The sequence below is a fragment of the Papio anubis genome, chromosome 8, assembly GCF_008728515.1.
Source record: "Papio anubis isolate 15944 chromosome 8, Panubis1.0, whole genome shotgun sequence".
In the NCBI taxonomy this organism is placed as follows: domain Eukaryota; kingdom Metazoa; phylum Chordata; class Mammalia; order Primates; family Cercopithecidae; genus Papio; species Papio anubis.
Genome location: NC_044983.1, coordinates 66,898,475 through 66,923,909, shown reverse-complemented (window position 1 = coordinate 66,923,909; position 25,435 = coordinate 66,898,475). Strand labels below are relative to the sequence as shown.

The 25,435-nt window shown below is 36.7% G+C and overlaps 1 protein-coding gene across 15 annotated transcripts in view; it reads left to right on the top strand.

Annotated features, from left to right (window-relative positions):
• Window positions 1-25,435, top strand: part of EYA1 (EYA transcriptional coactivator and phosphatase 1) — a 335,785-nt gene that overhangs the window by 269,628 nt on the left and 40,722 nt on the right. For 12 of the 15 annotated variants that reach the window (XM_017962096.3, XM_017962101.3, XM_009213194.4 and 9 more), the window contains one exon: window positions 18,209-18,298. The exons of the other annotated variants lie outside the window; for them this stretch is intronic. In XM_017962096.3, the coding sequence (XP_017817585.1) occupies window positions 18,209-18,298 (90 nt within the window). The remainder of the gene's footprint in view (window positions 1-18,208; window positions 18,299-25,435) is intronic. 15 annotated transcript variants of the gene reach the window in all.

Here is a 25,435-nt window from a genome sequence, read left to right as displayed (position 1 = left end):
CTTCTGTGTGCCCAGAAAGAAAGAGAATGGGTTTTGGTGAGCAGGTAGCACTCACAGCCCAGTTCTCAACTATTTGACCAATGAGTGAAACCCAAAGCATGCTTTCAACCCACCTTGCAGCTCTAGCCACACTGACAGAGCCAACCCCCAGGCTATGTGAGTGGTGGCTCTGGAGTGATGATGGCCAATCTAATCCCAAAGGACAGAGCCCTGATTTTATTTCCTTCCTTGCATATCAATGCCAAGTTAGATAAAAAGGATGAAATAATGTATGTGTCCATATATAAAACCTCTGGATTCTGTAGGGTGACATAGGATCTAAACTCTCAAAACAAACAGAAGCACATTTTTTCGAATGCCAGCTAAACAGGCATCTTCATCTCTCTTCTTTGGCCATATCTTGAAAGTTTCTCTTTTCTCCTTTAACAGCCAGCCCCTTCTGCCTCGCTACCAGTAATATACAGCTGAAATGTACATTCTTGCTGTTTAATTGAACACAGCCTTATTGTTCTTGTTCATGAATATAAAAGGGAATGCAGTGAATGAACAGGAATCATCACAGCTCCTTAACCACTGCACTGGCCTGCCAAACTCCAACTTTGGACCTCCCTTGCTCTGTGACCTGGGAAAAAGCTCCCTATAAAATGGGAGCAATTACAGGGCAGTTGGGGAACAACGTGAACCACCTAGAAAAATGCTCATAAGTACTTCATGAACAAGAGCTATCATTTATTGCTTACTTTGGAGGTTTAGAGGAGGAAGCAGGAAATCGTGCAGACTTTGTTGTTCCAGGTAGCAAAGAGGGAGTGGGAAACAGAGAATTCCAAGTGGCAGAAATCATAAGCAAAAAGGGTAAATAGTGATAAAGTATACTTAGGGGATTAGACTTGGAGAAGAAGAATAGCAGAAAATGTGTTGAATTAGTAATAAAAAGACTGCACCTTTATTCAACTTTTGTGGTTTACACTGCTCTCTCACACTTATTGTCCAATGAGCTCCTTTTTGCCAATAAGAAAAGTGTAGCTCAGAAAAATTATTTGTCCAAAAGGTATATGCATCAACTGGCAACACCAGTCTTCTAATTGGTCCAGGCTTCGAGAGAACATTGAGTGCCAGGATTTCGTTCTGTGGGCGTGGGAATGCCATGAATTAGGGACGTGGTGGAAGGATATGATGGCAATGGAGGGACATGCTGGAAGTGTGCATTTGGAAGACCAATTTCATAGCAAGGAAAATTATTGTGCAGTCCTCTGGTATAAAATAATAAAGGCCCAAAAAGTGGCCAGAACACTCTGTAGAAAGGAGGGAGGTAGGAGAGTGGTTACAAATGAAATCCTGATAGGTTTTTCAACTGGATTTAGCTGTTTAGCCTTTCCCTTGGCACCACATGGGTCCCTTGGTATTGAAGCCAATTTGGCCGGGTCCATCCTGACTTTATTCTTCTTCCTCCCTCTTTGTACCACTTCTTGGCAGTTGGCACATGTTTGAGATTCATTGGGTTTTCTCCACAGTCAAAATTAATCTTTGGAATGGTGAAGTTCTTTCTCTTATTCTATACTTGAGTATCATTTTCATGGTGTTGAAAGGGAGTCTCTCAAGTAAGGAGAAAATTAACACAATCAAGTGTCACGTATCTAATCAGTAAAAATGACCTGATTAGCCCCATCACAAGTTTGAGGATTTTGGGGGTTTTTTTTCCAGATCATTCAGGCAGTAGTTTAACCATGATTTATTTTTTATGTGTACACCATCTCTCTTGGTAATCCATATTATTTCTTAATTGGCAAGAGAATCACATCCAACTCCCAAAATCTGATATTTCATATCTAAGCAGCCCAGTAATAGGGCCTTAAACCTTGAAAAAAGTTAGTATTTTATTGATGGTATTGTTCTCTTTAGACAGGAGAAAACACAATAATGGAACCTTTGGGTCTCATAAGTTGTATAGATCATTTGGATAACACTTTTGGTTATGTCTTTATGTGTTGTTGTTGTTTTATTTTTTAAAAAAACAATGTTTCAGCATAGTTTTTCCTTTCAAGATAGGAGGCTAATTTGCAAAGCTTAACCTTAATCCTTTCCCAGTGAGCAGCCAGCATGGGGTCTTAAAACTAAACCACTCATGTATTCAGAGTGCCCGGTCCTGTTTTTCAGCTTATTTTCCCCCAAAAACAAAAGATCTTGGGTGGGGAGAATTTTTAAATGACATTCAGGTCCTGTTTGTGGCTGTAATATTAGCATTCTAAGTAAGGAATTGTTTAAGGTGCCCTGAATGGGTATTTTTCTTTCATTTGATTTATACTGCCCAAAGAGTTGTCCTTGATTTGAGCATACTTAACAAGATTTTCACATGGACCAACAAATCTCATAAACCTGCTCGCATTGTTAGCAACACACCTCACTGGGCCCCCACAACTCCCAGTAATTGCTTGCCAGGGAGGCTTAGCTGCCCATGTAGGATTAGTACAGAGAGACGCTAGGAACCTTATTTTCTTTTATTCCAGAAATTCAAAATGTAGGTAGCATATCCTGAGGAACTAGTCATGCTTTTTGAAATAGTTGCACTGTCTTCCGGGAGCTCCTAGCTCAAGATTAATTATTTAAATAGCACTTTTTTAAAAGATAATATATTCTTTGTGATTCAAAGTAGAATAGCAATTGCTAGGAGTTTGTGTGGAGTATGATCTCATGGATATAAGTGAGTACATATTCAGAGGGGAGAGATACAAAAGACATACATCAAGTATTTAATGTACTTATAAATTGAAAATAATAGGACAATAATTAAAAGGCAAAATAATTCCCTTTCCTTTTTATTTTTAGTAAGAACACCATAAGTACTTTGTAGAGACCAAGTCAGAACGCTGAAGCTACTTAAAATTGGAACAATGACTTAGCCATTAAAATAGTTCTTAAATGTTGACTTAAAGCATTTAAATTAGACAATTTATATTATGTGCTTGCTTGCTTTGTTTTACTGTTAAATTTTTGCTTTTCAATTTAGAAAAATAGCATGGCCCAAGAAAATAGAGCTAAATGTGCAAGGGTGCATAAATAAAAACTAGAGCTACATTAAATATAGGAGCAATTTTTCTTTTGGTGCTTTACTGGTATATCTAGCAATAAAGAGAATCTGCTTCCTCATTAATATTTGATGCTATTTTTAGTGGTTCTTATAATAAAACTAAAGTGACTTGTTAGACAAGATAAGATCTAATGTAATATTTGTCACTTGTGGCATTATTAAATGAACAACGAAAATCTTGGGAAGTATCTTTTAAACATAGTTATGTAAAAGGGAAAGATACTGTCACGGTTAGAAAATGGTTACCTTTAATGTTCCTAGAGAAAGGAGAAGAGATATTTTGTTTTTATACTCAGAAATATATTCTGGATCCATCCTAAAAGCCCCAAAAGAGATAAACAACAGGTTTTCCTTCAACTTTCTGTTTTGAGTCTCAAAAGACCGTGAACTCTGTGAACTGAAAGTAAATAATAATGGGTCAAGAGGATCATTCTGTGAGGGGCTGGTGTTTGCCACTAAAAATAGACTACATTGTCATTTGAAGCCAGGAAGTGAGAAGTGTTCATTTTTCTTGCCTCTTTCCGATCGTTTTAGTTCAATGAATAACTCTATACCTTTCTCTAGCAGGCTGAATTGTGGGACTTTCATGAGTCTTATGTGTTTCTTTCATGCATTTTGCCAGAATACTGTGCTTAAATGGTGCAGGGCCAGTAGAGAGCTCCAGAAATGAGAACTCACTGAATTGGTAAATGACAGCAAGAGAAGTTAGGACAGATACCAGTGTGTCCACAGGTGACTCTTGGTGCTCTTTGGCATCTGTGTAATAATGTGACATGAACTGTGGTGGGCGGACATCTCTAGTCTGCTGTGCAGGAGAAGGAAGCTTGATTGTAGAAAGTCCTCAGTGGTACCAAAAGAACGTGATAAGACTCTGGCTTGGTTGGCCATAGACAGAGTTCAGGGTTTTTTGTTGTTGTTGTTGTTATAGGGAGAAAGCTGCTGAATTTATAGGAAAAATAATGTGTGCTTATACAATACTATCAGTAAAATAGTGCCTGACTCCTTTACATTTTTCTTTAAAACGCACTATAAACTCCACATTCCAGTCCTTTTCTCAAACACTCTGAATGTGGTCACTAAGAAACTTTGTGACACAATTGGCTTCAGCTATCCAGTTGGTCAAATTAGATTTTACCTCTTCTGCCTTCCTCAATGTTTGTAAACTGCCTCACGAACATGACTACATCATAAAACATTTAACTTTCTGAAGAGGTCAAAAGAATTGAGGATAAATACATATCCCCTTCAAAACAGTTTTCACAGTGCTTATTTCCAAGATAGTTAAGATCAAATACCATGTACAAACACTAGAATTAGCAGTGCAAATGTGACTATAATAGTTCTCCACATAAATGGGCAACAAAATAAAATGAGCAGCATAAATTTTAACCCGGTCACTAGAATAAAGCAAAATGGTATGTGAGAATGTACTCCCTGTCCCTCCTTACTGGTGACCTAGAAAAATTCCTGATAGTTTCTGTAGTGGGTAAGATCCACTGCTAATACCATGTGGTCTCCATGTTAGGACTACCCAAAAGTGTAAGACTCCATCAAAAGAATTTGTGAGAAGTATCAGGTGGTACTCAGAACCTTAGCCTTCTAGCAGAGATGAGTTTTGCTGTGGGTAAATGATCATTAAAAACATCCATGAAGTAATTCAGAAAATTGCACCACCAAATGGCACCCTTCTCAAGTTGCACACACAAAACCTCCAGGGTTACATGGACTCCAGTACCCAGAACACATGCCTGGCTGCACACCCCTCTCCTGCCTGAGACACCATTTGTTTCCTGGCCTGACATTAATGAGTCATTCAGAAAGTCATTCTTTTATGATTTATAGAATACATACACAGTAATGTAGTAGGTGCCTAGCCAAAATTTCTGCCTTCAGGGAGCTTATAAATTAATAGAGGAGGCTGTTGGTAGGGGATGAATGAATCTTCAACAATAGTCTGTCATTAGGGTAAAACTATTCTACACTAATGCCACTCTAAATCCACTAAGGATAAAACTGCAGAATCTCTAAAGAAATAACAGTGCTAAGAAAGCAACAAGTCTCTCTGTATTATTCATGACAGCCATTCCCTAGTAGCTACATCATTTAACTAGTAAGAAATAGCCAGTAATAGGATGTCAGATGGTAACACTAGCATTGTGAATCAGAAGAAAAAAAAAATCAGGATCCACAGGAGCCATACAACCAAAAAATAAATGCCAGGGGCCTTAAATGAAATGTTTCTAGGGTTACTGCTCTTCTTAAATTACACTGGGATTTCTCCTTTGCAGCTGATCAACATTGCAATTCAACACCGCTATTCCTAAATGTATGAGATGATCTTGTGGTTTCAAAAATGGAGGAGTTCCTCTGGGTTCCTAGAAAAGAACATCCCATATGGTAAAAATGAATAGAGTGAATAGAGGCCAAGCATCATCTGACATACATTCTTGTGTGTATTCCAAATACTCACTTATATCTGGGTACAGATTACCCAAGTAGGCCCTCGTACCTTCTTTTCAATAAAAGGTGATACGCTGAGGAACTTTGGCAGGCTTTTGCATTATGGCCTTTAAAATGTTTTTGGCATTTTAAAAGTATGGCTTGCATGTGTTTTAAATTTTCAGGATAAATATTTTTAATCCATAGTTTCACTACCAAAACCAGCCAATCTTGTATTAGTGAATATTTTTATATATTTTTTTAACTTTTCATTATAGAAATTTGCAAACATAGAAAAGTAGATAGAATAGTACGTATAACGAAACCCAAGGTAACCTCTCTAGCTTTAACAAATATTAAGTCCTAGCCAATCTTGTTTTATCTGTATCTTTATCATATCCCTCTGTTTCCTGGTTCTTTCCAAGAATGATTTTTCAAAACAAATCCCAGATATCACATTATTTAATTTGTATAGAGTTGAGTATGTGTTTAGGAAATCACTAAAAGAATTGTTTAGAATAGAAATAATAAATGGTATTCAGCACCTTAGCCATGTAGTGAAATTAAAAATAATTTTGTAATATCATTAAATGTTTAACCAACAGTTATATTTTAAATTATTGTTTATTTTATTTTATTTTATTTTTTTGAGATGGAGTTTAGTTCTTGTTGCCCAGGCTGGAGTGCAATGGTGTGATCTCAGCTCATTGCAACCTCTGTCTCCCAGGTTCAGGCAATTCTCCTGCCTCAGCCTCCCAAGTAGCTGGGATTAGAGGCATGCGCCACCACGCCCAGCTAATTTTGTATTTTTAGTAGAGATGGAGTTTCACCACGTTGGTCAGGCTGGTCTCGAACTCCTGACCTCAGGTGATCCAACCACCTCGGCCTCCCAAAGTATTGGAATTATAGGCGTGAGCCACCATGCCTGGCCAATTTTTATTTTTAATTGTGATATACACATAAAAAACTTTACCTTCTTAACCATTTTAAGTATACAGTTCAGTAGTTTTAAGTACATTCACATTGTTGTGAAACCAATCTCCAAAAGTTTTTTATCTCTCAAAATTGAAAGTCTAAACTCATTAAACAACTCCCCATTCTCCCCTCCCCCCAATTCCTGGCAACATCTATTCTTCTTTCTGTCTCTGTGTATTGGAGGTACCCTCATAAAAGTGGAATCATATAGTACTTTACTTTTTGTGACTGGCTGATTTCACTCAGCACAAGGTCCTCAAGGTTCATCCATGTTATAACAAGTAAGAATTTCCTCCCTTTTTAAGATTAAATAATATTCCATTGTATGTATATGCCACATTTTATTTATATATCTATCAATGAACATTTCAGTTGCTTCCACCTATGACTGTTTTAAATAATGCTGCTATGAATATGAGTATGCAAAATGTCTTCCCTGCTTTTAGTATTTTTGGGGTATATTACCAGAAGGGGAATTGCAGGATCATATAGTAATTACATACTTAATTTTTTGAGAAACTGCTGTACTGTTTATCTTAGCACTATAGCATTTTATGTTCCCACCAGCTGTGCACAGGGATTCCAGTTTCTCCACATCCTCATCAACATTTATTATTTTCTGTTTTTTGTTTTCTGATAGTAGCCATTCTAATGGCTGTGAGATAATAACTCAGAGTGGTTTGGGTTCACATTTCCATCATGAATAATGATGATGAGCATATTTCATGTGCTTTTTGACCATTTGTATAACTTCTTTAGAGATGATCCTTTTCCCGTTTTTTAAATCAGGATTTTTTTTTATTATCGAGTCATAGGAAGTCTTTACATATTCTGGATATTGACCCCTTATTAAATATATGATTTTCAATTATTTTCTCCCATTCTGTAGGCTGCCTTTTCACTGTTGTTTCCTTTGATTATATAAATTTTTCATTTTGATGTTTTGAATTTTTTTTTTTTGGTTATTGCCTTTGCTTTTGGTGTCAGTCCAATTGAGAAATCCAATGTCATGAAGCTTTTCCCATAAAATTTTATATTTTAGGTCTTTCATTTAGATTTTTGATCTATTTTGAGTTAATTTTTGCATATGGTGTAAGGTAAGGATTTACCTTGAATTTTTGCATGTGGATATCCAGTTTCCCCAGCATCGTTTGTTGAAAAGACTATCATTTCCTCATTGAATGGTCTTGGCACCCTTATTGAAAATCATCTGATCATACATATGAGGGTTTATTTCTGGTCTCTCTGTATTCCATTGGTCCGTACATCTGTATTTTTGCCAGAACCACATTGTTTTGATTACTGTGTCTTTGTAATAAGTTTTGAAATTGGCAAGTGTAACACTTCCAAGTTTGTTATTTTTAAAAATTGTTTTGGATCTTCAAGGTCCCTTGAGATTTCATATAAATTTCAAAATGGAATTTTCTGTTTCTGCAAAAAAAAAATACTATTGGGGATTTGATAGGGATTGCATTAGATCTGTAAATCACTTTGGATAGTATTGACATCTTAACACTACATCTTTCATCCATGAACATGGGATGTCTTTCCATTTATTTGTATATTCTTTAATGTTTTTAGCAATAATTTTTAAAAAATTTTCAGTGTACAAGTGTTTTCCCTCCTTAGTTTATTCCTAAGTATTTGATTCCTTTCATTTCTGCTATTGTAAATGGAATCATTTTCTTAATTTCTTTCCTGGCTTAGTCGTTGCTGGTGTATAGAAACACAACTGATTTTTGTGTGTTGTTTTTTCATCCTGCAACTATGCTGAATGTATTCATTAGTTCTAATGGACTGTGTGTGTGTGTGTGGTTGGTCTTTGGGGCTTTCTACATACAAAATTATGTCATTGTAAACAGATATCATTTTACTTCTTCTTTTACAACTTTGACGCCTTTTATTTGTTATTCTTGCCTAATACTTCTGGCTAGAACTTCTATGTTTTGTTACATAGAAGTGGCAAAAAGCAGGCTTGTCATCTTGTTCCTGATCTTAGAGGAAAGACTTTCAGACATTTACCATTGAGTATGATGTTGATTGTGGGCTTTTCATATATTAGCTTTATTTTATTGGGTAGTTTCCTTTTCTTTCTAGTTCATAAAGTGTTTTTCTCCAGTAGTTTTGTTTATTTACTTTACAGTTTATTATATGTCTCCTAAGTGTCTTTAATCTATAGATTCTCACTCAATCCCTTTTTTTAAACCTTGTGTATTTCTGTTGAAGTAACCAGATTGTCTGTCCTATAGAGTTCGTGGGAGTCTGGGTTTTCTTAACAGCAGCCCTATTGTATTATTTAACATGTTTCTTTGTCCTCTGTATTTCCTACAATCTGATAGCTAGATCTAGGAGCTTACTTAGTTAGATTCAGTTTCCTTTTTTTTTTTTTTTTCGGTAAAGACGTTATAGATGAGGTATATCCTTCTTGAGCGTCTAGTTGTTGTTTTTAAAACTTCAGTATTCCAGTTGGAGAAGCTCCTTCAGCAGGCCATTACAGAATATTTTTATTTATGCTGTACATTCTTTCATCTTAGCTCTAAGGAGGTTGACTAAGAAGAAGAAAATTCAAGAGTTTGGAAGTTTTATAAACCATAGATCCTTAATTGAGCTGAATCAAATATATGTAGACTTGCTGACAGAAAAAAAAAGACTGACAGTTCCTGTTGCAGATAATTAGCTCAGGGCTATTTTTGCTGAGGCGAAGTTTTGAGATGAAACTAAACCACTTGCTGAATTTTGATATTTTTTCAAGTATCTCCTCTTCTTGAATAGCTCTAAAATACTATTGCATATTTTTGATTAAGGCTTCTTGGTTACCTTTAGTGGACAATAGGTGTCCTGAGTGACTCATGCTGAGTCACATGGCAGGAACCACATTCCTTTGTTATCTTTTCAATAGTGTGGTGAAGTTCAATCTACTAGCCTAGTTTCAAGTCAGAGAACTAACTGATAAGATCAGTGAACTAACATGATTAGTCTATAGGTATGCTTGGTGGCTAACTTTAAAGGCAGATTCCAGCTATCCTACTTGAGGCTTAAGTCTCGCCTTAGACATTTGCTCTACAGGTAGTTTCTTTGTCTCAGTGTAAGAATAAATATTTATTAGAGATTTATATACATTCTAACATGCTAATTTTGACTGGGATGTAATCAACTATTTAAAGAAATAATGCTATATGCACATCAGAGAGCCAAGGAATAGACTACCTTTGTCCTATAATCAGTTTGATGATACAACCAAAGTGTCTATTTGTGGGAGAAGGATCCTTTTTATTTTTTAAATAATCCCCCCAAATTTTAAACTCTTTATCTTCTTCCTGGAGTGGGCACAGTCCAAATCACATGCACTTTACCCTGAGCAAACAGAATACCAGATGCTTGATACAGATACTCCAGAACTGATACTGGAAGACTCTACTTCTCTTTATTATTATGGTAGCTAATATTTTATGTTAATTTGATATTCTTAAAGTGCTTTCACAAATTTATCCTTCGACTCAATCACAGACAAAAACTTTCTAAAATATTATGTGATTCCTGAAATGCTAGAGTATTGGATCATTTTATGATCACTGAAAAATTTCAGGGACTTTACATTGAAGGCATATTAAATTTGCACTCTACGTCAAGAATTCCTGTTTATAACCATGTATTACTGGCATACATTTGTTGATAAACTTGGTCAGGGTCAAGATGTTGCCAAGACCTATTCCCAGTCATTTGTTAATTGATTGGATTTGAACTAAGCTTAAGTACCTGTTCACAAATTGTCACCATTTAATGATTAAATGGTATAAGCAGAAAGGTATATGTGACTAACTTAAAGCAATCACATGACATGGCTATGCAAGTAACTGATTTTTTTGAAGAACATTTCTAGGTGTCAGTTGAACCAGTGCATTGCTCAGATCCCATCTGAATGATTCTACTTTCCCCTTAGTTCCTAGACCTTCAGAGTATAGTACACCTTACCAGAGTTGGGTCATCTTTCCCGATGATAAGAACCAGCTCTGTACTATGAAGCTTGGTTGACATCTTTTGGAAGAACCAGTGGCAGCCCCTTCTGGGAGTGGTCATGTTGTATTGTCTAGTTTAACTTCCACCCAAATTAGCTTTACTGATGACTGAGCTCTTAAAAATATGATCACCTCAAAAATAATTGGTATGAGGAATCGTATGAACATTCTATTGAAAGTGCCTTGAGTAGTAAGTATGGTGAAAGTCTAGTTTGAATGTATGATTCCTTTAAGGTAGTGCTGCAGAGATTGAGTATATTAGTCCGTTTTGCATTGTTGTAAAGGAATACCTTTACTTTTTAGTAGGCACAATACATATAGCACTTCAGAAATTTGAATTTACTGATTCTCACATACACAGATGAAGGCATTGTTGGAAGCAAATGACTTAGCCTTGCAGAAGCAACAATGCCTTCATCTGGTGTGTGTGAGAATCTTGGTAAATTCAAAACTCTGAAGTACTATATGTATTGTGCCTACTAAAAAGTGCATTTTTAATGATACTTGAAGTTTATCACATGCCCTAGCTCATTGATGAAACAAAGCAGGGCCCCAAGAGGAAATATCCTAGTCCTCTGATGATCTAGTACCCATATGCATTTCTATACCCCTTTCTTTTATTTACTTCAAACCCAATTACAGATTTTCAGCATTTGAATTCAAAGTTGACAGAGATTAATCTCTCTAGAGACTGTGTATTTAATGGCATTTCAGTATTTCTGTGCACTGCTTTTGTCCAGAATTTTTTCCTTTTTAACATTTTAATCAAGATCGAGTGTGATAGCTGTGATGAGGATTAAAAAAAATCAATAAACAGTTCAAGGAACAACAGTGGACCAGGGTTGATGCTGGTGATTTGGGTATATGATGAAAATTTTAGTCTCCATGAGCAGTTCTGTGTTGTAGAAAAAAAGAGAAAGAGACCTTGAGGCAATAGAATAATTAAAGACTACTTGACAGAGGATGAAGGCAAAACAATTGTTTTATTCCTGGTTCTACAGACACTCAGCCAATTACATCATAATTTACTTTTTCTACATAATGTTACTTTGAATTAGTAGGCATAATTTGCCTTTGATGTACTGAAAACAGCCATGGGTAGCCTAGGATGACAACAAGTTCCTTCACTTCACTTTAGTGACTTTAAGTAGACATTTGCAACTTAATATCATATCCAAATAATTTAGGAACAGGGTTAGATTTCATTCCTGTGTGTGGGCGTGAAGTTAGATGTTGTGTATTGAGTTTCATTTGGGTGAAGAACAACTTAAGGTTTCCACTAGAAGAATTTCCTGTACATAAGAACTATAGTAAATGTACAATTTCTTCATTAAACAAGAAAATTGATCAAACAGTTAAGTGTATTTTTTTTCTTTTGAGCCTCTTCACTGTACTATTCAATTTTTACCAGAGAAATAAATTTCAGGGCACATAAGAACGTATTTTACAAAATGATATAATACATACCACTACTGAGTTTACAAAATAAATGTTATGCTGACCTTATGCTAATATTATCCACTTTGTTAAATAGAAAAGTAAGGCTACCTATGCAGCTATTCTAAGAATGGACTCTTCCTTAATCAGGTAAATAGCATTTACTAGTGAACATGTTTAATGTTTAATACTGTATTATGTAGATGGAATGAGATTTTCAGATTCAAGTGCCCTTTTTTTTTTCCCTAGGCTAGATAATTAGGAATTTTTTTTTTCACTGACAACACTAACAGCTAATGAAAGGTAAAATTTAGTATTTTCTTCTTTTCTTCACTGGAATTATTTGAAATATTCTCTATTTATTGCTTTTCATTCATTTATTCCTCCACCAAATTTTGGGAAACCTTTTATGACATGCATTGTATTGGGTACCAAGGATATAGAGATAAGTATATAGGGATAGGAAAAACCAAGGAGTCATAGCCTAAAGCTTAAAATGTTGTTTAAAGGCTGTAAAGAGAGAAAAATCTAATTGAACAAAACATTCTACGCGAAATAGAAACAAAGCCTCCCATTATGTTTTTTCAGAGGATTGATACCCTCTTTTTGATTCTGCAAATAAGAGTTTCATACTAAAACTAAAAAGAAAGAAAATCATAACTCTGAATCTAAAAAACGGAAGGAGGAAGATACAGGGATAAACCTCTGGTCTGCCGAGACAAGAACACATAGAGCTGTGGTACCAGCAACTGGGGAGCCCAGCCATCAAGAATCAGGGAGGTGGAGCTGCAGAACTGGGAAAGGCGCCCGGCGGGGAGCACTGCCTGCAGGGATGGAGATGTGAGTGTACAGGCTCCATCTGAGACCACGGTCTATGAACCTGTGTGGACAGATCCTTTGCCCCAGTTTAGGCCTCTGCCTAGTTGTGTTTTGAGGAAAGGATTTCATGATCAAGACAACAGTTTGAAAAATCAGAAACAGCCCACCTTGTATATATAAGCAAAAGTTAGACATGTACAGGTCTTTTGCACTCATTAAAGCATTTGGATATTTTTTGAAAGAGATGAGAGGCTGGAATGAGGGTAGCAACAACCTAGAAATAGACCCCAGTGAAGGAGACCATACCAAATATCCACAAAAGACACAAGCTAAGGGAGAAAAAAAAAAAAAAAAAAAACAAGAAAGCAAAGAACAATGGCAATGACAATAAGGGAGGCTGGAATTCCGGGTCCAATAACAGGATGTTGAAATTGATTCAATGTGGAGCTAAAAAGAGGTGACTAGGAAAATGCCAAGGTCTGGGTTGGTATGCCATTCCGCTAAAGAGTGAATACAGTAGGTTTCCAGAGGAAGTGTGATGAATCCAACTTGCCACACATTGAGTTTCAGGTGCTTTATGGGACATCTAAGTAGAAATGACCAATAAGTAATTGATATATGAGCCTCCAGTTGAGATCTAAGATCTGACAGAGAGGAGTGGGTGGTGGTTGAAGCCATCAGTGTGCTTGAGTCCACAAGGTGATCTGAATAGAATGAGAGATGGAAGGATAACAATAAAGTTCTAGGAACCAACGTCATTGATATGGTTTGGCTGTGTCCCCACACAAATCTCATTTTGAATTGTAGCTCCCATAATTCCCATGTGTCATGGGAGGGACCCAGTGGGAGATAATTGAATCATGGGGATGATTACCTCCATGCTGTTCTCATGACAGTGAGTTCTCACAAGATCTAATGGTGTTGTAAGGGGCTTTTCCCTGCATTTACTCTGCACTTCTCCTTGCTGCCACCATTTAAAGAAGGATGTGTTTGCTTCCCCTTCTGCCATGATTGTAGGTTTCCTGAGGCCTCCCCAGCCATGCTGAACTGTGAGTTACTTAAACCTCCTTTCTTTATAAATGACCCAATCTTGGGTATGTCTTTATTAGCAGCATGAATGGACTGATACAGACATTTAACAAGCAGATGATGTATACATAGATTCTAGGAAAATGCCCATAAAAGATTGCTGTCATAGAGGAGAAATGTCAAGAAGAGAGTAAACAGCAGTGGCACATGCCACAGAAGGGCCATGCTTTGAAAAGAATGAGAACATTTGGCAATGAGATTGACTTAAAATGAGATGTTACTTTGAAGTGGAGGCTAAGCTCTAAATAATTTTTTGAAAGTGATATAACAAAAATTGGTGCTTCGGAAGAAGCCCTTTTAGAACTGCAGCTCTGGAATTTGTTATTGCAAGAAAATTATGTATTATAAAAATAGTAAGATTAAATCAAAGACCTGGGGATTTTAACATCTCAGTTTTGGTTTAAGAACGTGTTTTTTTCCTTGTTCTTAATATGCCAAAATAAGCCATCAAGCCACGAGTTATTTATTAACTGTTCAGCGTTAGCTTTTTTCACATGACTTGTACTTGTATGAGACGTGTTTAGAAATTTTAACAGTGTTAACATATTAGCTATTATAATAGGAAAATAAAATCTAACCTCGATGTGAGAACTCCAGTTGCTAGAATATGTAAGCAATTCCATGAGCAGAATTATCTATCTGTTCTTCTGCTAGTTTCCTCTTGGGTAAAACACTTAGGCTGAGATGGCTTTGCACTCTGCTTGCTGGATCATCACGCACAAATCACAACCCTCTAGGAACTCAGTGCGCCTGTTTCTAAAGTCAAAGAGTAGGTGTTTTCTAGAGGTCTGCCTTTCCAACTGTAGATTGGGACAGGGCTGTGAAATGGACAGTGTCACAGTATATCCACACAGTGAACAATATCTTGCTTTGGCAAACATATTTCAGCTGTGTGTGCATGCACATAAGAGAGATTCTTAGATCCCAATGTTAATTTTGTTTTATACTGTGCATTGTGGTTCAAAGATGTCTGAAAAACACAGCTCTCAACTAGAACCCCGTTCCTATTCTAAAATTATCTTATTCCACTTAGCTGCCAGACTGTTCTCTTGGTGTAGTAAATGTTTCAAAACAATTCTTGGAGTGGCAGGTATAAAAACTGTTGAGAAATGACAGCTAATAACAAAAGAGAATAACATTAAGAGGTAAATAAGACCAACATCTGTGTTGTATTTTACCACTAGACTGAACAAGCCTTTAAAATTTATTAGTATTCTGACTAGCAAGTCATTACTGTAATTTATGAAGAAAAGTTAAAGTATGCTATATATTAACGAACAATAGAGTAATTCTTTCAATGGTCATATAAATAAGCAACGATATCAAGGAGAAAGAATACTTTTTCAAAAGTAACAATACTATGGCACATATATTTTAGAATTGGCAATTAAATAAATGTGGTCAGACTCCATCCTTGCCACATAAAAAGATTCATTGACATGGTTATGAGACAAGTCAGGGTATTTTTATTGGCCTGAGCTAGAGGGAATAAACACCTTAGTCAGGTGTTTTGTTTTAGACACATCTGTTTGAGCTTCCCCTACAGGTTAATTCCGCTGTAGGGTCTATTTGAGCATTTGCTTTTCCCAGCATGCCTACTGATACTTAAACTCCTTGTGAGTGAACAATTTCTCATAAATCCAAGAGCAAATGAGTTAAGTTTTTCTTTACAGTAATTTGTAAACTGTATTCAATTCTTCTAAAACCTATGAAATTTCATAGATTTCAGGTGTATTAAAAGGGGACAATTTAAGAACGCTAAGGAGTATGAATCATCACACACAAAATTTGAGGGAATCGTTTTCCTTTGTCCCTCCCAGCAGAACTCTTGGACACTCAGCCTCTGCGTCTTTATTTCCTCTCTGCCTTCTTATCAGCCCTGGGGTGTTTGCTTTTCCCCTTTGCCGATCTAACCCCTGAAGTTTGGCAATACTGTGTCCTTTGTCTCCCTTCCACTGTCAGTCAGCTGGCAGAAAAGGCACAGGCAGGAGAGGAACTGAGGTGAGTGAATTACACCATCCTGCCGTGTTTCACGTACTCTGTTCCTCCTCTAGGGCTGCTGGAAGGTAGAACTTGGGCCATGCTGGAGAGGTGGGGGCAGTGCTTAAGGGGATGGGAGGTACTCTAGGGATGTGGATAGTGCTGGATGGGTGTGAGTAGTGCTAAGGGGGTGAGAGGTGCTAAAGGGATGTGGGCTGTGCCAAGAGGGTGGGAGGTGCTGGAGGAATGTGGGAGGTGCTGGAGGGATGTGGGAGGCGCTGGAGGGATGCAGGTGGTACCAAGACAGTGGAAAGTACCGGAGAGATGTGGGAGGTGCTGAAGGGATGTGGGCAGTGCCAAGAGCGTGGAAAGTACTGGAGGGATGTGGCAGGTGCTAGAAGGGTATGGGCGGTGCCAAGAGGGTGGGAAGTGCTGGAGGAGTGTGGGAGGTGCTGGAGGGGTGTGGACAGTGCTAGGGGTGGGCGGTGCTGGAGGAATAGCCAGATTGGGTTGGGTTGACCTCCAGGCTACAGCAGATAGGCCCCTGGCAGGTGCCCAGTGAAGCTCCGCTCCCATCCCCCACCCTTTCCAGCTCCTGCTCTCTCCTAAGTGTACAAACATGTACAATTCCGACAAATGAAAGACTAGATGTTTTTTATTAGTCTATGTGAGAATATTGTGTTTGCCATCTTGCTCTTGGATTTATTAGGTGAACAAACCAGGCTCGATGAGAGGATGACACCTAAGTGGGAAAGCAAAGGCAGGAGTCTAGGCCTCCTCTCCCACCACTTCTTGCCACTTCCCAAACTTATAGGCATGACAGATGTTAAAGAGTAGGGGTAACACACAGGCACGTCTCAATATTGGAAATGAAGTCAGTGTGTTCAGAAAACAAGGTAGATAGTGTACAAAGTTGACATTGGGCAGTATTGAATCATAAAAGTCTTTTCTTTGGATTGTATGTTCTTGAGTCTAAGACTCAAAGGCACATGACACACATGTCATGACACTGGCACATCTGCCCAGTGGGGCTTGCCTGAAGGCAGTTTCTCTACTTACAATCCCCCTGGTTACATGATGATGCAAGGAGATTCCATACTTATTCCAAAGGTTTGCTATGACAATAAAATAGTATATCATAAATTACTGTTCTTTGGAAAAATTGAAAATGGCATACATACGAAAGTTGGTATTATTAATAGAATGCCAATAAACCCTTCAAAATCTCATTTTATAGCCTTGTATACTTCCTGGAAATGTTATCTTTCATCACTTGGTATACAGGATCTTCAGCCATGAATCATGTTGCTTCTTGGATTTGATAGACAGTAAATACAGGATAAAAACTCCAAATACCTGCATATCCCCCAAGTTCATCTCAATGCCAGTAGATACCATCAGGATCTGGCTTGTAGGGAGAGGCTGACTACTCGCTGCTAGTGTCCAACACTTGAAGTTTTAGATAGAAGCCACTGTGCGCTGTGGAATGTAACACTGCCCTCAGAGTATGGCATGGGCTGTTTGATACCCGGACAGTGTCATGTGAATCTTAAGATCAGCTCCCTGAGCTGGACAGTGCCTCGTGGGGTCAGAGTGGCCATCACTTCCTGCTTTGAGTATAACTTAAAATTGACAGGTTGAATAAATACAAATAATGACACAGTTATCTGGAGTAAAATTACTATCTATTATCCTTCTGAAATTAACCTATAGTGCAGGGCTGTCCAATCTTTTGGCTTCCCTGGAAGCCACACTGGAAGAAGAAGAATTGTTTGAGGCAACACATAAAATACACTAACACTAATGATAGCTGATGAGCTGAAAAGAAAAGAAAAAATCATCACTTAAAACATAGTGTTTTAAGAAAAGTTGATGATTTGTGTTGGGCTGCATTCAAAGCCATACTGGGCCACATGCAGGCTGCAGGTTGGGCAAGCTTGCTATAGTGTATCTATTTTCTGATATTTGTGACAGGGCACTTAGATGCTCTTAATGGATGGTGGCATAACATAAGCAGTGGTTTCTTGATTCACTGAACTTTTTGCTCCTGAAATAGACATATAAAGTTGAATTTCCTTTATTTTGTATGTCTAAGTAACCCTAGATTTTATATTTTTAAAAGGTAAATGAGTTTTTTCTTTGGTATATAAAGCACCAACAACATTTGGGGCTCTTTTTGTAAAATAAGTCCCTGAAGTTTGCCCACAGAATAAGTCATGCACACTAAAATAAGCAGCTATTGCCCAAGTCTCTCTCTGTGTCTCTTGCTTTCAGCCTCTCCCCCAGTGCCTGCTTCCTCTTAATGAGACACTCTATTTCATGTAACCTGAAGTATACATGTTCTTGACCTGTCATATTCTTCTCTTAGGATCCACCCACTTCAGTTTCCCTTGGACTGCGAATGGAAGAAATGATTTTCAACTTGGCAGACACACATTTATTTTTTAATGACTTAGAAGTAAGTTCAAATTTTTAATACATATTTTTGCATGTCTGAAAGTAGGTGATTGGTTTTAAAATAATGATGGGATATTATTTTTGAAATATATAATTGGAATAGTGAGACAGAGGCTTGTCGGTTATATGGCAATGTGTTTTGCCTTCATGGGATTTCTGTTTTGCTTTACTTTGGCTGTTGATTTTCAGAGTTAGATCCTACATGACCAGTAGTAAAGATGAAAATTTGATATCAAGAATCTTAAACTTTGTTGATTATCAGAAGCTACGTATTTCTCAGTTACATAATCACCACTAAGATACGTCCAACAGAATTCATAACACTCGCATATGTTATGTCAAACTCTTATTGTATTAGGTCTGATGCTTTACTTTCTGGCTGATCCAATTGGTAGGAAAATGTTTTAGTCTGGCCCTTGCTGTTTGGGTTGCCAGGATTGCTTGTGTCACACTGCTGTTAATTTTATTGGTCCATTATGATTTCAGGGCAGACTCTTATAAGATGGCTAGCTAAACTGTTACGGGCACTGACAGACACAATGGTCTTGGTGAGCAGCATTCTTAAGAATAGAGAATATTGTTTTTCATATCTCCATTATGAGAAAACATGACTATAACTACATTTCGTTCTCTTCTTAATAGAGACAGTTGTTTATTTAAATCCCGCTGTTAAGCAAGCTTGTGGTAGGGCTGCCAACAGGCATTAATCATCAAGTAGTTGTTTTGTTAGATTTATAAATGTATGTTATTTCAGACAGGAGAAGAATCTGAAAGATTCAAATAGAACTTTTACTGATCAAAGTTAATTGGCAGCAATTGGCCTTTAAATATTTCCTGATGTTTCCCTTTTCAAAATCAAGCAAAATGCACCTTATTTAATAGATGAGCCAAAATCACTTGAAAAATGCCAGTGTGTGACAGAACTTAAATGCGGTTTGTTCAACATCTGTCCTGTATTTTGATTTCTTTTCATCTGCAATGAAACTACTCAAAGACGAATTGGCAACTTCCAGTGCAATAAAGTTATTAAATATGCTTTATTTTTTCTATTCCTTAGTGAAAAATTTATTTTACACTTAAGGGTAAAATACAAAATTTTTTTGCAATTTAAAGTGTTTTACTCAAGAAGAAATTACATGTAAGACATTACTGCTTTTTTAAGGTAGAAATATTCCCATTGAGTGACAAGTTTAGAATCGCCTTTAGAAATGCATAATTATCATACTTATTTTCAAAAGCTGTTTCTGATTGATAATTGTATTTCACTTTATGAGACAGCAGCACAAAAAATTCCACATTTTACTAGTATGTTAAAAAATGCCTTTCCTACTTTTCTATTTGTTTCTAAAGATAGAGTAGACTGATATTTTTGTCCTAGGTACAACCTTGTTACGTTTATTGATGTTAATAAGTGTTAATAGCAAACATCAAGAAGAAATTTGCAGTAATTTCCTATTGTTTTAAAACTCTGTACCTTCTTAAAAATGCCAAAACTTGGCTGGGCGCGGTGGCTCACGCCTATAATCCCAGCGCTTTGTGAGGCCGAGGTGATTGGATCCCCTGAGATTGGGAGTTCGAGACCACCCTGACCAACATGGAGACACCCCCATGTCTATTAAAAATATAAAATTAGCTGGATGTGGTGGTGCATGCCTGTAATCCCTGCTACTCGGGAGGCTGAGGCAGGAGAATCATTTGAACCCGGGAGGCAGAGGTTGTGGTGAGCCGAGATCACGCCATTGCACTCCAGCCTGGGCAACAAGAGTGAAACTCTGTCTCAAAGGAAAAAACAAAACAAAAAAAAAAACAGTGCCAAGACTTGGTTATACAGTGCCAATATTAGGTGGTGAAAAGTGAGATGTTAGGCAGTCATAGCTTGTTATAATATAGACCAAAAAACTTCCAAACTCAGTTTCAATGTAGTATAACCAGATTTTTCTTTATTGATATTATTTACACTGATTTTATAGAGACTGAAATACTACTCAAACAAATATATTAAAAGCTCTAGGTTTTTAGGGTATAGGAGATGCATTTTTTCTGTAAACCTAAATTTCAAAAGAAAAAGAAAAACCAGCAGTCTATGAAGTTACTGAAATATCAGATTCTATTTTTGGCATGAGGACTATTCCTTACTAGAGGTAAAATAGAAAAGAGAATGAAGGTGTAATTCAACCAAATATATAAAACAATCATGGAAAAATGTTTAAGCTTGTAGTCTTACAAAAGTTGATTTTACGTTAGGATTTTAACAGAAGTATAAATGAAAGATTCATTTACTCTGTCTTTGGAAATTGTTTATTTGCCCTAGATTTGCACAATATTTTAAAAAATAAATTGGTTTTTTACTCATTTCAATCTTTTATTTTATTTTATTTTTGAGACAGGGTCTTGCTCTGTCTTCCAGGTTGGAGTGCAGTGGCGCCATCCCAGCTCACTGCAGCCTGTGCCTCCCAGGTTCAAGCAATTCAGCCTCAGCATCCCAAGTAGCTGGGATTACAGATACATGCCACCATGCCTGGCTAATTTTTGTACTTTTAATAGAAACGGGGTTTTCTCATGTTGGCCAGGCTGGTCTCAAACTCCTGACCTCAGATGACCCACCTGCCTCGGCCACCCAAAGCACTGGGATTACAGGCATGAGCCACCACTCCCAGGCCAATCTTTTATTTTATATTTTTGAAATTCAACAAACCTGGGACTGGTTATTGCAAATATGTTTTCTTCAAAATAAAAAGTAAAATTATTTTCTGGCAGAAAAAAAGTGTAGTGGCATAATGCTCCTAAGAACACCAGAATTATCTCATCAGGGAGAAGTGATGTGGTAATGCCTGATTTCACACTCCAACCAGCAATGGATAGTGGTGGGGACATGAATATTTTAATATATTTACGTTACATGTTTTTAGCTTTTCAAGGTCTATAACAAAAGTAATTTCAAGGAGCTTAATAGTCTCTTGGTTAGCTTGAAGTATGATGCCTGAACTCTAATTGTTGACTTTTGGTCTTATTTTCTTCTACATCTTAACTTTTGCCAGCTATCTCTTGGTATAATTTGGTTAGTTCACTCCTTGGCTTAATAAGACATTCTGACTAATGAAATACACCCCCTGTGTGAGGGGCTTTCAGTAATACTTGTCATATTATCAATCAATGTGCTTGCTTAAAATGGTTATTAGGATATGATTTAGAAGATTTAAGGTATAATTTTTGAAGTACTTTAGAAATATCTTAATGGAACTCTAAGAACTAAGTTAATCCGTTTTAGTTTCATAAGTCTTGTTTGTCGTCTCACTTAGTGACTTTTTTAATTTAAAAAAATCAATTTATATTCTGTTGACACTCCAGAAAAAAAATGGAGAAAAAAATGTTTTCTGTACCATAAAAAATGTTTGACATATGAAGGAACTTGAGTGACAAGGAGACATAATTATTTTAGGAAATAATATTTTCCCCCCCAGAGAAGCGTTTCGACTTTAGTTCCGTAGTGTACGTCTGGCTTTCCTATTTCTAAGTCTGACTAACGTCCTGCATATCATTTTACAAAAAAACTCTCCATGTGCAATATGATGATGCCTATATGGAAGTCATTTTTTATGAATGACAGTATGGAACTGGAGGTTTTTCCAGCTTCTTTAGTAAAGTATGACTCTTTCTGACTGGTTGGAGAAAGAGTTCTTTCTGTTAGCTTTTTATTGAAAGGCAACCTTCAAACAGAGTGAGGAAAGGCCTTCAGCACATGATAATATTTCAGTTTAACCTGCTGCTGGTCAGTTCTCCTGCTGGATTTTTCCACAGTTAGAAGAAAATATTTTATGAAGATGGATACAAGTCTAAATAAAAATAATGCTTTAAGTTCATGTTGAATTTTCTTTTTCTGTCTGGGGTTAAGGAATATGATTTCACTGGCTTAATGGTTGTCATCCTAACCGGTGTTGACATAGCGGCCTTTAAGAGTCAGCAGGAACCAGATCACTGGTCTCAGGTCACCCGTTACCCTTGAAGAGTGAGGATTGGGAAGAGTGGGAACCCTCCTCTCTTGTCTGTGAGATGGTGGCACATGAAGCTATTGCACATACCACGCTCACCCCGTTAGTAGCACAGCTGTTCTAAACCACCCTCTCTACTCTTTCAGTGCATTGTTCAGTTGGAGCAGACCAGGGCATTCTTTGTGTCAAGATTTACAACATGAATATTCCTGTTCTTTCTGGGCCCTTCAATATGTAGACTCCTAGCCTAGGTCTGATATTTGAACACCTATATTTGTAGCTCCTTGTTTTCATGCTTTCTATTGGAAAAAAAAAAAAAAAAAGACCTGGGGCAGAAAGTTCTGGTCCCACTAGAGTATGAGTTTGATGAGTCAGGGGCCAAGGAGAGGAGCTTGTGGATGGTCTTTAGGTAACAGCATCATGTAAAAGGAGAAATCTACAATGGTGTTTCTTGTAAAGCAAAGAGATTATCCCTTGGTTTAATTCAGTCTTTAAAGTTGCAATAATATTTTCTTACTTTAAAACTTAGGTTATCATCTATAAATTATTTAAATATGTCTTATTTATGAGTTTATTTTAGCTAGGAAAAAAATTCTTACTGTAAAATATCAGTTATGCCAATGTTTATGAAACTTCGATTTTAAGTAAAGCACTTGGTACTGACATACTGTTTGTGCTTCCAAAAAGTGTGGAATATTTAAACCAATTCAGAAGTCGATTTCTCAAGTTGGGAAAACATAACTCACTTAGGAAGTCCTTTATAAATAAAGAAGAAACTCTGATGCCCTATGTTCAGCTTTTGTGTGGATGCTAGAGCTCTGGGTCTCTGCTGCCAAAGGATCTCACAGGTGCTTGCAAGGAAGATGCTGTAGGTCTTTGCTGCTTCCAAACCCCTCCACAAGCCAAGAGTAGCCATATGAAAGGGTATGAGCATATGGAAAATTACAGTCCAAACCTAAGTGTCCCTATATATGTGTACACACATATGGAATGCCACTTGTCATTTTCAGCCCTGTACATAGACTGGCGTACTTGGTGATTTTCTCCTGATAAGTTCAGCAAACATAAAGGACTACATTTTTTAAATCCTGGTAAACACCACTTGTAACACTCAGAATGTTGCCTTATATATGTTGGCCATTAAATGGATATGCTTTAGACCGAATTGTTATGTGTTGTCTTAGACTAGAATACCAATTTTTGTTTCCTTCTTCATAGAAGATAATAGAGTTGACTTTGCCTTCCTGTGTTTTCAGGTAGGTTGCTTGACCTTGTCCATTTCCTTAGTTGACAAGAGTAACATCAAAACCCTCAGTTTAGGGTGGGGAGGACAAAATAAGTTTTTTAAGCAACAAATGATTATTAGTCATAATAAATGTGTATTGAGTTTAGCTGCATTGTAACTGATGGCCAAAAAGAAACAATGCCCGTATTTTATTATTACTAATGAATAATTTTTGTTGCTCTTCTTATTTCTTTATCATTTCTTACAAGATTTTTATTTTATCTGAAGTTAAAAATAGAAATATAAAAGTATATTTAAAGACTTCCTTAATTCTGATGTTCATCAGAGCATTGTCTTAAAGTGTAGCTATTTAACACAGTAGAAGATAATATACTGTAAATAAATGTATACTGTGAATACTTTATATTCTACTGATAGCAAACATTGTACTTAGCAGTAAAGTAATGGAACCAAATTGTCATTATGAGTAAAAACAAGAATGCCCTCTGTCATTACTATTATTCAGCAGTATTCTAGGAATTTTGGACAGTACAATAAGACACAAGCTTTGCTTAATGAAAGAGATTCAAATTATTTTTGTAGATAATTTGATATGTAGAAGACTGAAGAAAATCAACTAGAATATTCTTAGAATTGACAATAGGCTTCAGAAAAATGAAAAAAATACAGAATTCAAAAATCAAAGTGATTTGAAGTTTTAGTTATAAAATAGCGGTAGTTACTAAAACACAAAAACAAAAAATATCATAAAAGGAAATTTAGGAAGAAACCTTATAAGAAGTATTTTTGAGGAATATATGAATAAAGCTGTGACATCTTACTGAGAGATATAAAGGAAGATTTGAATAAATGAGATGTTCTTTCTCATTTTTGTAATATGAAAAAATTGTTCTAAGTTCTATTTGAAAGGATAAGTAGGCAAAAATACCTAGCAATTTTTGACAAAACATGGGAAATGAATGTCTGACTCAACCAATTATTAAAACGTTTTATAATTCTACAATAGTGTGAAGAATTAAGCGGCCTAATGTTGACATTGGACTAAGTATGGGAGAAGAAATAAATAGCTCAGGCACAGACCCAACTTAAAGAAAAATTTTGTATGTTTTAAATAAAACCAAGCAAATTAATAGTGAAGTAATAGATTATTCAGCTTATATGCTAAAATAGGTAAACAGTTAAAAGATGAAAGAATGAAACACAAGAAGAATATGTAGGTAAATCAAAAGATTAAATCAAATGCTGGCTGGGCATGGTGGCTCACGCCTGTAATCCCAGCACTTTGGGAGGCCAAGGTGGGCGGATCACGAGGTCAGGAGATCGAGACCATCCTGGCTAACAGAGTGAAACCCCCGTCTCTACTAAAAATACAAAACAAAATTGGCCGGGCGTGGTGGCGAGCTCTTGTAGTCCCAGCCACTCGGGAAGCTGAGGCAGGAGAATGACGTGAACCCGGGAGCCGGAGCTTGCAGTGAGCCGAGATCGTGCCACTGCACTCCAGCTTAGGTAGACAAGGCGAGACTCCGTCTCAAAATCAATCAGTCAATCAATCAAAATCTTTGGATGGCCATTTGGAAATAAGTTATTGAGATCCTGTAAAAGGTTAATACCATTTGTACCAATTATACATCTAGGACTTTTTACTAATCAGAGATAAAGGCAATAAACATTTCTAACTTAGGAAATTCATCATGTTTTGTTTCTTCATCTGGCTGTTAGTTATACTCATGCATTTAGTTTATAGAAATTCATTGAGCTGTAATATTTGTTTAATAAAAAGTTAATTTTAAAAAACTAATATTTGAGGAATATATACACATATTGTTGGCTCACAATTCTATTATAAAATGTATGCCCTATGTATAATATATTCACTACTAGTTTCTCTAGCACAGGACCTGGC